This window comes from Petromyzon marinus, chromosome 9 (assembly GCF_048934315.1).
Source record: "Petromyzon marinus isolate PM22_M1 ecotype Great Lakes invasive population chromosome 9, UKy_Petmar_22M1.pri1.0, whole genome shotgun sequence".
In the NCBI taxonomy this organism is placed as follows: Eukaryota; Metazoa; Chordata; class Hyperoartia; order Petromyzontiformes; family Petromyzontidae; genus Petromyzon; species Petromyzon marinus.
In genome coordinates this window covers 16457835-16472784 of record NC_133675.1, presented here as the reverse complement: position 1 = coordinate 16472784, position 14950 = coordinate 16457835, and the positions used below count along the sequence as shown (strand labels likewise).

Below are 14950 nucleotides of genomic sequence, written 5' to 3'. Positions count from 1 at the left end.
TGAATTTTAAAGTACTGAAAGAAAGTATACAGATACTTAACATTTTGTTCAAATTGCGTTCGTTACAATGCAACCTCAAGTGGCAAAATGTTACGTGAAAAATTAGCACAATAACAACAATAACCCTGTGCACATTTGTTCAACTTTTTTGGGTGTAAAAGGCTTTCCTTTGTACGGTGTGCGCATGGGTTAAAGGGTTAATGCTGAACGCATGTGATGGGCAGCAGCACTCAACCTGGCAGGGTCTCGCTACTGTGATTCCTTTTTGAAAGGTGACTCGTGTTTTTACAAACTCCTTTGCTTGATATGAAATATTTAACCCCGGTGTAATAAGTGTGGTGTTTCAGCATTGAGGCGTGTTGTTTTAACTTGTTGAGAGGTAGCCAGCAGATTAGTGAGGGGAGGAGGCTCAGTGTGAATGCATGGTGTATGTGTGTATGTCTGTACGTGTGCGTGTCTGTGTGCACTCATGTGCACACAGACACGCATAGTAGTGGTGTAGTGGTTAGCACGCAAGGCAATGCACATGCATAGCCATGCACATGATTGACAGTTGGTTTCGAAGCCTGGTCTGGACTTCCCGTGGATTGACTCGGCCAAAAATGGGTACCTGCTGAGGTGTCCTGTATTGATACGGTATGAGTAATGTGAAGATGAAGGTGGGTGTAGATGTATGGTTGTGACTCTCTTACCTCACTGAGTGGTGTGCTGCTCATAATAGGTGGATTCCTCCAGTCTAAATAAAGATTCTGATTCTGTTTGATGACAGTCCTTAACTTCACGGTATGTCAGATTGAGGTCGATGCTTTTCATTTTTGTGTGTTTGTGTTGCACAGAATTTTACGGCGGTTCATTATTTTTCCATTTTTTCACAGCAAGATTAAGCATGGTTGGAATCAGTGTGTGCATGTACTTGAACGCGTTTGGAAAAAAAATAATTTATGATAATTACATGACAAAATACAAAAATGTATTATGGCTTGCAGTACTAACACTACGGTTTATGTAATTGGTGTGCGATTTTCATCATCATCATCATCCATGATCAATCCACTGCTGGAAGATTTCTCCCCATAAATGCAGAACATAATTCCACGGATAATCCCTGCTCATCAGCAAGCGAGGTCACATTTATCTTCTGAGATGCCACCTCCAGTGTCAGATTTTACTAAATAGTTGAAGCAAGAGAAATCTAAAATTCACGTGAAAGAAGCAACTGTGTTGTGAAGACATTTGGATGAAACACCTAGGTCAGGTTATTTAAAATATATAAAATATTATTGGTTCTTTCGTTAAAGTCACGTAGATAGAAAATCAAAGACATTATATGAAACTTTTTCAATTGTCGTGTAATGCCCCTTTTTTCTTCTTAAAAAAATAGAATAATACATTTGGCAAATAGTATAATGGAAAAATCTCGTTGCCAAAATATATTATGCTGTATTTAATTTTGGTTTCAAAAGTTGGCAATATTAGGCCCATTTGTCAGAGTATGAAGCATCGGCAAGTGGGTTGAGTTGGGAATTGCTAAATATGAATTGCCAAATTTGTAATTTAACCGTAATTGCGATATTATTGAATGTCAAACTCTGAACATATTCTGTAATAAAGAAAAGTAGTTGTTTTTTTCCAATCACAGATTTGCAAATTCACCCATTAAATTTGCCACGCTGGTATTCAGTATTTAGCCTGTATAGTTTGAACGTTGTAATTGCTCACAATCGGTAGATCAGCAGGGCTCATAATTGTAAATACATGAGTTAAAATCCCTGCCAGGGTCATCTTAGCCCATAATCTCTCTGCACCAGGAGTGTGTAAAATGAGCACCACCGAGTGAGCCTGCACTACTTTGGATATGCTGATGGCGTCCTGGACACTGTCATATGAAGGTCAACGTTCCACAATGATCCCTGTACTGCCATTGGAGATGCGCACTCTTCAACACTCGGTAGGACGCACGAGAGACTCTCTACTCTGCACGTTTTCTCTGTTGTGCTTGCTCAGCGCTCCGCTCTCTTTTCGGATTGTTCTGTTCGGCGGGATGTCCGACGTTTCGCTCCACGCAGGAAGTTTGTTTCGCTCTCTTGAAGAAGTTCAGTTTCGAGCTTCTTCAGATGGCTCAAGAAAGTTCCCAACACGTGGCGTTAAATGGGGGCATATCATGCCGAACAACACGTGGTACAGCCCAAAGAATCGCAACCAGAGAGCGATCCAAGGACTTTGTTTTTGACCTGAACAAAGGCTGAATTGAGGACTGTCTTTAATGTGAACGATAACATTCAGATGTCGCCGACATGTCGTGAACTTCGGCTGCGACGTCTGTCTGTTCGTCCTGCTCATAAATCACTGCCATGATTCTGACTCCTGAGATCCTATTGTAAAATCATTTGTCTGTTGAATTGTCCGTACTACTCTCTTTGGCCACCATTGTTAGTTAATAACACGCGTTGTTAGTTAATAAGACTAGTTTGAAATTCCACATTCCTTTGGTGAGGACAAAACTCTCCAAATGGCATCCACTATTTCCACCAAGTTTTAGTATGCACGTCAGAAAGTTGGTTCATGCTACTGTTTAACCAGTACGGTATTTTCTGTGTTCAATATGTCCTTACATAGAGAGTACAGTATATAGAACACCAAAGTCATGTTTCCGCTTGATGGACTGGCTTGCCATCTTCGTAATGTATTTTTAAATTGCCTGTAATGGGATACAAGGTAGCATCGTTAAAGAGTCGTATAGTAATGCTCCACCATATGCTCAAGGACAACATTTGCAGAAAATGTTTATTTTTAACTTCATTGGACCCTTTAAAAGACACTTGTGATTTTTGTTTTATTTAATGAAAAAACAAGGCGTAGAGTTAAATGTTCTCTATTTTTTTGTTTATATAACGATGCTTCTGGGAGTCAAAGTCTTCTCGTACTTCAGTATCATTTGTCCTCCGACACCTGGGCTTATCATGTAACATAGCAACAACACAATTTAATTATCATGTAACATGGCGCAGATGTGACAGGGTGCGCTGGACTTCAGTATTAAAACAATATCAAGAATGAGCTCGCTGTTGAATACAAGAAGAAAGGAGACATCTGCTAAACTAATTCAACGTACATAATTGTTGACCTACAAAGGCTGGACCATGCGCTGTCTTTTGTATCTACCCATAGTCACAACGTTGCATTTTAGAACAATCAGAATCAGAATATTTATACTGGAGGAATCCGATTAGCTATGAAGCTCTATTTCACACGGTAGAGAAGGACTTGTTGAAGCACGTTGCACAAGTCGACGGATGGCTCAGAGGCCAGAGCAGTGATTTGGCACCGGGTTCTCGAGAGGAGAGAGTTGATGGTCGCAGCCTGCCCACCGATGCTTGCGCGCAGAGAGATGTGCGCGTGGACGAGGACACGTGCACAGTATAGACACGGGTCTGAGTGTGTGGTATAGACACGGGTCTGAGTGTGTGGTATAGACACGGGTCTGAGTGTGCGGTATAGACACGGGTCTGAGTGTGTGGTATAGACACGGGTCTGAGTGTGTGGTGTAGACACGGGTCTGAGTGTGTGGTATAGACACGGGTCTGAGTGTATGGTATAGACACGGGTCTGAGTGTGTGGTATAGACACGGGTCTGAGTGTGTGGTGTAGACACGGGTCTGAGTGTGTGGTATAGACACGGGTCTGAGTGTGTGGTATAGGCACGGGTCTGAGTGTGTGGTATAGACACGGGTCTGAGTGTGTGGTATAGACACGGGTCTGAGTGTGTGGTATAGACACGGGTCTGAGTGTATGGTATAGACACGGGTCTGAGTGTGTGGTATAGACACGGGTCTGAGTGTGTGGTGTAGACACGGGTCTGAGTGTGTGGTATAGACACGGGTCTGAGTGTGTGGTATAGACACGGGTCTGAGTGTGTGGTATAGGCACGGGTCTGAGTGTGTGGTGTAGACACGGGTCTGAGTGTGTGGTATAGACACGGGTCTGAGTGTGTGGTATAGACACGGGTCTGAGTGTGTGGTATAGACACGGGTCTGAGTGTGTGGTGTAGACACGGGTCTGAGTGTGTGGTATAGACACGGGTCTGAGTGTGTGGTATAGACACGGGTCTGAGTGTGTGGTATAGACACGGGTCTGAGTGTGTGGTATAGGCACGGGTCTGAGTGTGTGGTGTAGACACGGGTCTGAGTGTGTGGTATAGACACGGGTCTGAGTGTGTGGTATAGACACGGGTCTGAGTGTGTGGTATAGACACGGGTCTGAGTGTGTGGTGTAGACACGGGTCTGAGTGTGTGGTATAGACACGGGTCTGAGTGTGTGGTATAGACACGGGTCTGAGTGTGTGGTGTAGACACGGGTCTGAGTGTGTGGTGTAGACACGGGTCTGAGTGTGTGGTATAGACACGGGTCTGAGTGTGTGGTATAGACACGGGTCTGAGTGTGTGGTATAGACACGGGTCTGAGTGTGTGGTATAGACACGGGTCTGAGTGTGTGGTGTAGACACGGGTCTGAGTGTGTGGTGTAGACACGGGTCTGAGTGTGTGGTATAGACACGGGTCTGAGTGTGTGGTGTAGACACGGGTCTGAGTGTGTGGTATAGACACGGGTCTGAGTGTGTGGTGTAGACACGGGTCTGAGTGTGTGGTATAGACACGGGTCTGAGTGTGCGGTATAGACACGGGTCTGAGGGTGTGGTATAGACACGGGTCTGAGTGTGTGGTATAGACACGGGTCTGAGTGTGTGGTATAGACACGGGTCTGAGTGTGTGGTATAGACACGGGTCTGAGTGTGTGGTATAGACACGGGTCTGAGTGTGTGGTATAGACACGGGTCTGAGTGTGTGGTATAGGCACGGGTCTGAGTGTGCAGTATAGGCACGGGTCTGAGTGTGTGGTATAGACACGGGTCTGAGTGTGTGGTATAGACACGGGTCTGAGTGTGTGGTGTAGACACGGGTCTGAGTGTGCGGTATAGACACGGGTCTGAGTGTGCGGTATAGACACGGGTCTGAGTGTGTGGTGTAGACACGGGTCTGAGTGTGCGGTATAGACACGGGTCTGAGTGTGCAGTATAGGCACGGGTCTGAGTGTGTGGTATAGGCACGGGTCTGAGTGTGTGGTATAGACACGGGTCTGAGTGTGCGGTATAGACACGGGTCTGAGTGTGTGGTATAGGCACGGGTCTGAGTGTGTGGTATAGACACGGGTCTGAGTGTGCGGTATAGACACGGGTCTGAGTGTGTGGTATAGGCACGGGTCTGAGTGTGCGGTATAGACACGGGTCTGAGTGTGTGGTATAGACACGGGTCTGAGTGTGCGGTATAGACACGGGTCTGAGTGTGCAGTATAGGCACGGGTCTGAGTGTGTGGTATAGGCACGGGTCTGAGTGTGTGGTATAGACACGGGTCTGAGTGTGTGGTATAGACACGGGTCTGAGTGTGTGGTATAGGCACGGGTCTGAGTGTGTGGTATAGACACGGGTCTGAGTGTGTGGTATAGACACGGGTCTGAGTGTGTGGTATAGGCACGGGTCTGAGTGTGTGGTATAGACACGGGTCTGAGTGTGTGGTATAGACACGGGTCTGAGTGTGTGGTATAGACACGGGTCTGAGTGTGTGGTATAGACACGGGTCTGAGTGTGTGGTATAGACACGGGTCTGAGTGTGTGGTATAGGCACGGGTCTGAGTGTGTGGTATAGACACGGGTCTGAGTGTGCAGTATAGGCACGGGTCTGAGTGTGTGGTATAGGCACGGGTCTGAGTGTGTGGTATAGACACGGGTCTGAGTGTGTGGTATAGACACGGGTCTGAGTGTGTGGTATAGACACGGGTCTGAGTGTGTGGTATAGACACGGGTCTGAGTGTGTGGTATAGACACGGGTCTGAGTGTGTGGTATAGACACGGGTCTGAGTGTGTGGTATAGGCACGGGTCTGAGTGTGTGGTATAGACACGGGTCTGAGTGTGCAGTATAGGCACGGGTCTGAGTGTGTGGTATAGGCACGGGTCTGAGTGTGTGGTATAGACACGGGTCTTACTGTGTGGTATAAACACGGGTCTGAGTGTGTGGTATAGGCACGGGTCTGAGTGCGCAGTATAGGCACGGGTCTGAGTGTGTGGTATAGGCACGGGTCTGAGTGTGTGGTATAGACACGGGTCTGAGTGTGTGGTATAGACACGGGTCTGAGTGTGTGGTATAGACACGGGTCTGAGTGTGCGGTATAGACACGGGTCTGAGTGTGCGGTATAGACACGGGTCTGAGTGTGTGGTATAGGCACGGGTCGTACTGTGTGGTATAGACACGGGTCTGAGTGTGTGGTATAGGCACGGGTCTGAGTGTGTGGTATAGGCACGGGTCTGAGTGTGTGGTATAGGCACGGGTCTGAGTGTGGCTGAAATACGCCCCCCTCGTTTTGGACTCCACGTTAGAGCATGATTGCCTGTCAACCGGTGCCGCAGAGTTTGCCAAATCAATAATCCGCGGTGTTTGCTCTGTAAATATTGGACGCTATTGTTTTGAGACGTGCCATTTATTAATTAATTTTCTCCCAGGGAAATGTTCTGTTTTGTGCGCGCGTCCAGCTTGTGAAGTTCACGCGGCAGGGCAGCCGGCTCCCAGCGGGAGCACCTTTGCCATTCCGTGATCCTTCTTCATTTGACAGTTGTTCATCTGCGCTCGATCGCGTGCATTTCCACCGGTTTAGCAATGTTCATTTTCAGGGTCGTACATTTCAAATGCAAAACGACGAAGAGTTGTTATTATGGATGACATAGATTTGTTCACTGTTAAAGGGGGTGCAACGGAGGTTAAATTCACTCAATGCGGACGACCAGAAAGATTATTGAACGCCCACCCGGGGTTGATTTGAATCACAAGTTAGTTTGGCTGCATGGAAAATACTCATTCCTGTTGGGCTGTAGGAAAGCCCCATGTTAGGGTTCTTATTATTTAAAGTGGTTGTATGCCCTGGCGATCAGCACTTTCACAGAGTAGACAGCCCAAGGCCTCGTCGCCATCCAATATTTTTCGTGGAGAATTACATAAGCGAATGTTCTAAAGCTCCCGACATGATTTTATTTTCATCGCTTTTTCGTCTTTTTTCCCTAAACTTATTCCAGTTGTGCTTATGGGCATTGTGACCTGAGATGAAGGAATTCACATTGGGAGCTCTCGTACAAAAGAGAGAAGAGTCTTTTCACATTTGCCCAGTCGTTCATTATCCACACTCAGAATGTTGCGCTCCCAGAGAGGCGCATTTTACATGGAAGGCAAACGGAGATTTAGTCCTCAGATCTGAGAGAATGCTGAATTATGTCAAAGCCTTATTTAACACGATGAACATATCACATTTGGTTGGACATTCTGAGACCATCAGTCTCGTCCGTACCGAGTGGCTCTTTAAGCATGCACTCTAAAGCCACGCCTGGTCCCCGTCACAGTATGCGTGTCAGCATCAAAATAATATCTTGTCATTAAAGTTATTCTTCGTCAGACACCCTAGGACACACAGCCCGGGTAAGAACTTACTCTTTGACGCCATTTGTTTTTTTGTGGATTGTGTCTGGCTTTAATTGACCAGAGTGCACATTAATGGGAAGTTATTTTCCATCAGTGTAAAAGGTTGTTTTATTTATGTAAAGCATTTTTTTTACCAGGTTAGACCCACTGAGCTATTATCTCTTTTTCACAAATGATAGCTCAATGAAGTGGCTTAGATTGTGGAAATGTATGCCAGGCAAATACTCTAAACGCATGTCTCTAAATGTGGGGGGATAAACCCATAGGACCCGGAGAAAAATTAACGTGACCACTGGGAGAACATGAACAGGCGTCAGGGTCGGGATCGAGCCTACGACTTCCTGTTTACCAGGCGAAGTAGTTAACATATTTCCACCCGTGGCACCCTTTATGAATTGAAACAGTACCTGTGGGTCTAAGTCCGCAGTAGGGCAGAGTGTGGGAGAGAATCTTGACAGCGTAGTGAGATTCCTAAGTTTAACTTAAAAGTGTTTTCACATCCGCGATGCGAGCTTAACCAGTCTTATTTACCAGGATCCTGTCCATGCTTTTTTATTCTTCGCTTTTTATGTAAACAATTTTAACGTGTCAACTGCTCTCTCATGCTCAGTAAAGTCTCTACTTCCACAAATGTATCTTCATATTAGCCACAGGAATAAACAAATTCAAGATATAATCCTGCAACAGCAGCATTAATTCTAATCGCAATAACTTTATAATCACAATAACGTTATAATTGGAGTATTATGACTCGCCTGCCATGCAATGCAATGCATAGTCGTGATTTCCGTTCATTATTTATCATTGTGATGACGAATGGGAAATTGTAGTTGTTACTGCGCATGCACATGAGCCAGACGAAAGAAGAAGTTCGTGATTAAAGTAGTTGAGCTTCGTCGCATTGCGGGGGTCACGTGAACGCACTGCGTGACGACGCCGGGCACGGGGTGCGTGGTGCCGCTTGCCTCTTGGAGCATCTCAACAATGCGGAGAATGTGTGCCATTTGTTACGTTTGCCTATTTGTGACAACGTCGGCGAGACCGTTTTAAACTGCCGAGAACTTTTTTTGAACGAGAGCCGTTTCCATTGAAAGGGCCTCAACTTTGAGCCACGCGACCCGCAGGGGCATGTGGGGGCCCTCCGGCTCACACGGGGCAAAGTGGCACCGGTGCCTGGGCCACAGCGGCGCTGAGCTGGCCTCGTTCATAAACCACAAGGCCTGCTCCGATGCACACCGGTTAGCGAGTAGTTGGAGATCAATGCACAAGGCCAGTCCTGTACGCTTGTAAATAGTGACAGATCGCACCGAGGGCGCTGAGTTTTGTGTAATTTACGTGAGAATGTTAAGTTATTTTCAGTGACATACTTCAGCATTTCCCTCCCCATACAGCATCAACATTCTGCGAGTCAATCATCGGTGTTGTTATAAATATAGATTTTATTTGATTCTGAACGAGGGGGCCGGTGAGCTGCTAGACTCTTTCATTAGCGTACAGATGTTACACAGTACAGATGGGAGCGACAATCGTGGTTTCATCGGTTGTACACGTTACAGGAATAGGAAACCCGTTGAAAACATAAAACAAAAAAAACATGACTACATTCTTTCTACGAACGAAAATAAAGGATGGAAAAAAAATATGTGATTTAACAAAGCAAATACAATCAGAAACCAGGGACTTTAAGTGTGATCCAAAGAGACCGGAGGTCGTGCTTTTCTGCCGATTATGTATGACAGCTACATACGTTTTGTGTTTACATACATTTATTATTAATATAACGACATTTGCCATTTATATCCTGACATTCTAGGGAAGTACAAGGAACACTGCAAAGTAACAGTCTCGTGGCACATCGGGGAACGACTCCCACGGGGCACAGCGCAAACTCACCCACGGCAGGTCTCCCTTGGGGGAATATTGGCACAAAAGCGCTCTTCAGCAACGTAAACATGGATATTGTCTTTTGTATATATCACTCTATATACACACATTACACATTCGTCTCCCTGCAACCTGAATCATGTGTACATAAGTTGAAGAACTGATTTATAAAATGTATTTTTGTGCAGTAATTGAAAACCAATGGAAAAAAAAATTCTGTAAATGTTCCACTCTTTACCAAAGAACCCCATCACGTTATTAGTGTGATGACATTAGCGAAAGAGACTTGGCCCGTACAGGCAATGGCAGCACAGAACTACCTATGGTGGCTCTTCAAATAAGCTTTTGCAAAACTGTAAGGTGTTCATTCATGTTGTGTACATATGGACGAGGGCAAACCACAGGTAAACAAACAACATCTTGGACACTCGGCGTTCTGTGCACTCAGTGGTGAATGAGCCGTGACCATCAAAACACCTGGAGGGTTGCGTGATATGATGATTCCATGACGCATCATACGATATTAGGTGCATAGTAATCATGTCGCTATACCGTGATTTTCGTTTCTCTTAAATATTTTATTTCCCGACAAAATATTTACGAAATTGAAGAACTTTGAAGACGTCTTTTTTTCAAACCATACTGGAAGTACAGCAGAGCACAAATACAATACAGTTGTGAAATACAACTTGTCAAGTGATGGGAACGCGCTATTGTGGTACTGTACATGGTTACGGTGCGACATGTGATATCGCGTCCGCCCTACGCACTTGATGCCCTCTTGTATTCAAGGGCGGCTGCGAGCATTCAGGAGACAATGTCTTGGAAGTGATGGCTCACTGATGGGGACGTGAGATTACGTAGCCGCCAAACAACGTCTCACCGTTCGCTCTACATCGAACCGACGCAAGTGGCTTTCAGAACCTCGAACAACCTTTTTAGGCAATTTTTCCTGCAACGTTTGAACACAACGTACATCGTACCATCGTGCGTGAAGCATTTTGCCTCGGTACATTTGTATGCAACTGGGATGTCTGCGATTTTGACACAACAGAGGCAAGTTTTGAAAGTGTATATTAATGAGCTAACTATATAACAAGGGAAAAGTATAACAACAGTATTAAACATTGGTCACGTGCTATTATAATTGTTATCAACCAAATCACCAACAGAAGACTTTAGTACGTGTCCAGGTATTCGAGTGAAAGGAAAAGGCAAACAATCCGATCTTGGTAAAAAAAAAACGTATTCGGAAAGGTGTCTACAGTATTCGATCCTGTAGAATTTACGTCAGGAGTGAGAGGAAATTAAATACAATGCTCTATATATATTCTGAGCCCTAACCTGGCAATGGAGAGGAGGTTAGAGCAACACTTTCACCAGGAGCCACGCTGCCAGAGGTTCGATGCAATTTGGGATTTGCCTTTGACTCACAGCGCGGCAAGCCAAACATACCTCAAAAATCACAACTCTGCCTAATAATTATACCGCAACATCAATCATTCATGAGCAGGGGGTGGAATTTAAAATTCCAAGATCAACACGAGCAGTGGTAAAGCACACGCAGGCTGCGGCACGTACGCGTGTCGGGGTGCAACGCGTGTCAGGGTGCAACGCGTGTCGGGGTCCAACGCGTGTCGGGGTGCAACGCGTGTCAGGGTGCAACGCGTGTCGGGGTCCAACGCGTGTCGGGGTGCAACGCGTGTCAGGGTGCAACGCGTGTCGGGGTGCAACGCGTGTCGGGGTGCAACGCGTGTCGGGGTGCAACGCGTGTCGGGGTGCAACGCGTGTCGGGGTGCAACGCGTGTCGGGGTGCAACGCGTGTCGGGGTCCAACGCGTGTCGGGGTCCAACGCGTGTCGGGGTCCAACGCGTGTCGGGGTCCAACGCGTGTCGGGGTCCAACGCGTGTCGGGGTGCAACGCGTGTCGGGGTGCAACGCGTGTCGGGGTGTTCCACGTGTCAGGGTCCAACGCGTGTCAGGGTGCAACGCGTGTCGGGGTGCAACGCGTGTCGGGGTGCAACGCGTGTCAGGGTGCAACGCGTGTCGGGGTGCAACGCGTGTCAGGGTGCAACGCGTGTCGGGGTGCAACGCGTGTCAGGGTGCAACACGTGTCGGGGTGCAACACGTGTCAGGGTCCAACGCGTGTCAGGGTGCAACGCGTGTCGGGGTGCAACGCGTGTCGGGGTGCAACGCGTGTCAGGGTGCAACGCGTGTCAGGGTGCAACGCGTGTCGGGGTGCAACGCGTGTCAGGGTGCAACGCGTGTCGGGGTGTTCCGCGTGTCGGGGTGCAACGCGTGTCAGGGTGTTCCGCGTGTCGGGGTGTTCCACGTGTCAGGGTGCAACGCGTGTCAGGGTGCAACACGTGTCAGGGTGCAACGCGTGTCAGGGTGCAACGCGTGTCAGGGTGCAACGCGTGTCGAGGTGCAACGCGTGTCAGGGTGCAATGCGTGTCAGGGTGCAACGCGTGTCAGGGTGTTCCACGTGTCAGGGTGCAACGCGTGTCAGGGTGCAACGCGTGTCAGGGTGCAACGCGTGTCAGGGTGCAACGCGTGTCAGGGTGTTCCACGTGTCAGGGTGCAACGCGTGTCCGTGTGCTACGCCCGCGTCGCCACGATGCGTGTGGGGGTGCTTGGGGAATGGAGCGGTGGCATAGCGGTTAGCGCCACGCTGCGCTACGAACTCTGCCACCCGAGTTCGATTCTCGCTCACGGCCAACACCAGTGACGATTAATCATAACCGGTCCTGGGCCTCCCCTAGGTCTACTCAGCATAAAATTAGTATCTGGTGCGGTGTGTACTCATCGCCACTCGAGAGACAAAGGCGGCCGGGCGTGGTGCTGGCCACCCACCCCCTCGTGTGCCGTGCCGGCCTTCACAGGTGCTCGCTAACAGCACTTGCCCCAACAGTCTGCTGAAGGCTATACTGGGGAATCTTTGTCTTTGTCTTGTGGTGGTTGGGGAATGGCAGCGTGGCGATTGGTCCAGCGGTCTGCACCACAGTCCCAGCGCCTTTGGTTCAATCCTTTGCCATCCACGCCAGTCACAATCAGCATCTGAACCTACCCATTGATTAACTCGGGCGATAATTGAGACCTCGCGTGGTGATTGCAGCGTCAGCAATGTGTGGGGCCAAGGTCATCAGCAGTGGCCCGATGCTGCCCCACGAAGCCGGTGTCGTGGTGTCATTCCGCTCTTATAAGCAGGATTGCTGCGATGTAATTTCTCACGATACTATACACGATTAAATATCACAGCAAATGTGTTTATCGAGATATCACTTTCCCTTACTTTCGCAATTGTGTTTCACATTTTTATCGTTGACTTTCTTTTTGCTTTCAGGTACTTGAAGTATGAACTAAGATCGCTTAAAAGTCAACCGGTTGCAGTTCGCTCATTATACGCCTCCAATGAGTCTTGGAACTTTACAATATTACGTTTATAGTCGCATTCTGTCAAATAATCATGACATAATTTAATTGTAATGCTGTCACTTTCTCCGCAAAAACACTACTGTATTTTTAAAATATATTTTAGAAACCCAATTATAAATGTATAGTGAACTTTAAATATTGTTATTTCACAAATATTTGGTCAGGAAGGTAATATTTAATCAACGATAATCACGATATGACAATGTTTAGCAAAATGGAAAAATTGGACAGGTGGAACTTCTGTCGTGCAATATATATTGTCGTGTCGCATATCACTCAGATCCTATGAATAAGCAGAGAAGTCTCCTTTATATATCTGTCGAAAGATTTAGAGATACATTGTCTGCCTTTATATTTTCTGACTAAGATGATGCTTGATAGCAATTTTTGCACTCAGTCTATTAAATGTGATGCTTGTGTTTGTGTTTGCTCGCGTGTCTGTACGTGCACGCACCTGTGTGTCGCTGTGCGCATCTGTGGGTGTTCGTGCGGGTGTCTGTGTGCGGCGCGCGTGTCTTTTGCAGGGAGACGACGCTGCCTTCCAGACGTATTACCGGCAGCAGCGCCGAGAGCAAGTGCAGCTCGTGAGCCAGCCTCCCTGCAGCTCGGTGAGACGTCTACGCCGATGCGTTCACACAACGAGCCAGGCCAGCGTCGCAAGTGCCGTTAGCGAGCGCCTTTTAAGACCGGCGCGGTGCAGGAGAAGGTGGCCTTGCCAGCACCCTGCCCGGCCGGCTTTGTCTTCCCCGTGCTGATGCTTTACACGTTGCACCAGCTACTCATTTCAGGTTAAGTTGACCTCAGACACACCCAGGACCAATTCAGATATGAGTTGTCACTTGATGTTAGCCGTGGCTGGGAATCGAACTCGGGTCGTCAGTTTCGCGTAGTGCAGTGCCCCAGCACTCCCCACCCTAACCAACAATTTCCACCACACTGCACGACCATGACATGTATTAAGGCCACACTTTCACTCTTTTAAGGGTCATGATTGGATTTTCGTGTTTATATGTAAACACCCGTTGTTATGCTTGCTTAGTAGTTGTGCCGTTTTTCTATAATACCATGCAGGCTCAATCATTCTCACCTTTAAATATTTGCTGGAAGGGCATGCATTCCCTTCGGTGAACAGGGTGCAAGATTAATCTCAGGCTTTACTGACAAATCATTATTTGCAGTCCTCTGCAGACCTATGTTTTTCATTGAAGTTTGCAAGCAACATATTTGTTATGCTTGAAACAGTTTAGCACTTTATGGCGGTTTGAAAGCATGCGATGAATAAGCAATGCCAATAAAATGTAAAACCTTCTGTAAAACGTGCTGCTGTTATGGATTATATTTAGTGAATTTGATATAAAACATTTGTGTGGCACAATTTAGCACTAGTTCTGTTTCTGGTGTAAAGTACATTCCCCATTTATTTCATTTTCATGGCAGAGTGCCAAGTTGACTTCGCATTGAGCATAGGCACACATGGCCCAACCCATGCAACTCACACACGTTTTCACAAAACACACACTTCTTATAAAGACACACCGCTACCCTGTTGCCTGCTACTGAGTTTGAAGCTACACGTTCTGTTAGAATTGCTACAAAAGATCAGGATGGTTACACAATCTACGATATTTCTGCTCCTAATTATAACTGTCGAAAGTCCTTGAAAATCCTTCTGTATACATTAAAACTCCACATTCCAAGGCAGGTTTTAAGCGTGTTTTTGCTGCTCCTGAATGAAATGTAGTGCGTAGAAAGCCATGTGTATCCACATAATTAAAATTGTAGATGTTTGATGCATTAAACGGTAAGATAAAGATTATTGCTGTTTTTTTGCTAATAAAAATCAGTGCAATTTCGTGAAGTATTGTTTTCCCAAGACTGTAAATCAATAGAGTGAACTTCAAACAATGGTGCTAATTAACATTTGTAAAGTGTGTATGTTTTGTTGTTGTTGTGCAGACACAAACTTTGGACAGCTACAGGAAATACTTCAACCAGATTGTCGGGTGGGTGTTCAGCGCACATACATCCACGTTCAACACGCAGGACAAATCGGCACAAGAGCAGTGCATTGTGGGAGTGGGGAAAACCACCTCAGAGGATAAATCATCCCCATG

At 46.8% G+C, this 14950-nt stretch overlaps 1 protein-coding gene across 9 annotated transcripts in view; it reads left to right on the top strand.

The window, feature by feature from the left end:
• Nucleotides 1-14950, top strand: part of LOC116940440 (exocyst complex component 6B-like) — a 105303-nt gene that overhangs the window by 46171 nt on the left and 44182 nt on the right. For all 9 annotated transcript variants that reach the window (XM_076065961.1, XM_076065960.1, XM_076065955.1 and 6 more), the window contains exons 10-11: nucleotides 13361-13444; nucleotides 14793-14839. In XM_076065961.1, coding sequence (XP_075922076.1) covers nucleotides 13361-13444; nucleotides 14793-14839 — 131 coding nt within the window. The remainder of the gene's footprint in view (nucleotides 1-13360; nucleotides 13445-14792; nucleotides 14840-14950) is intronic.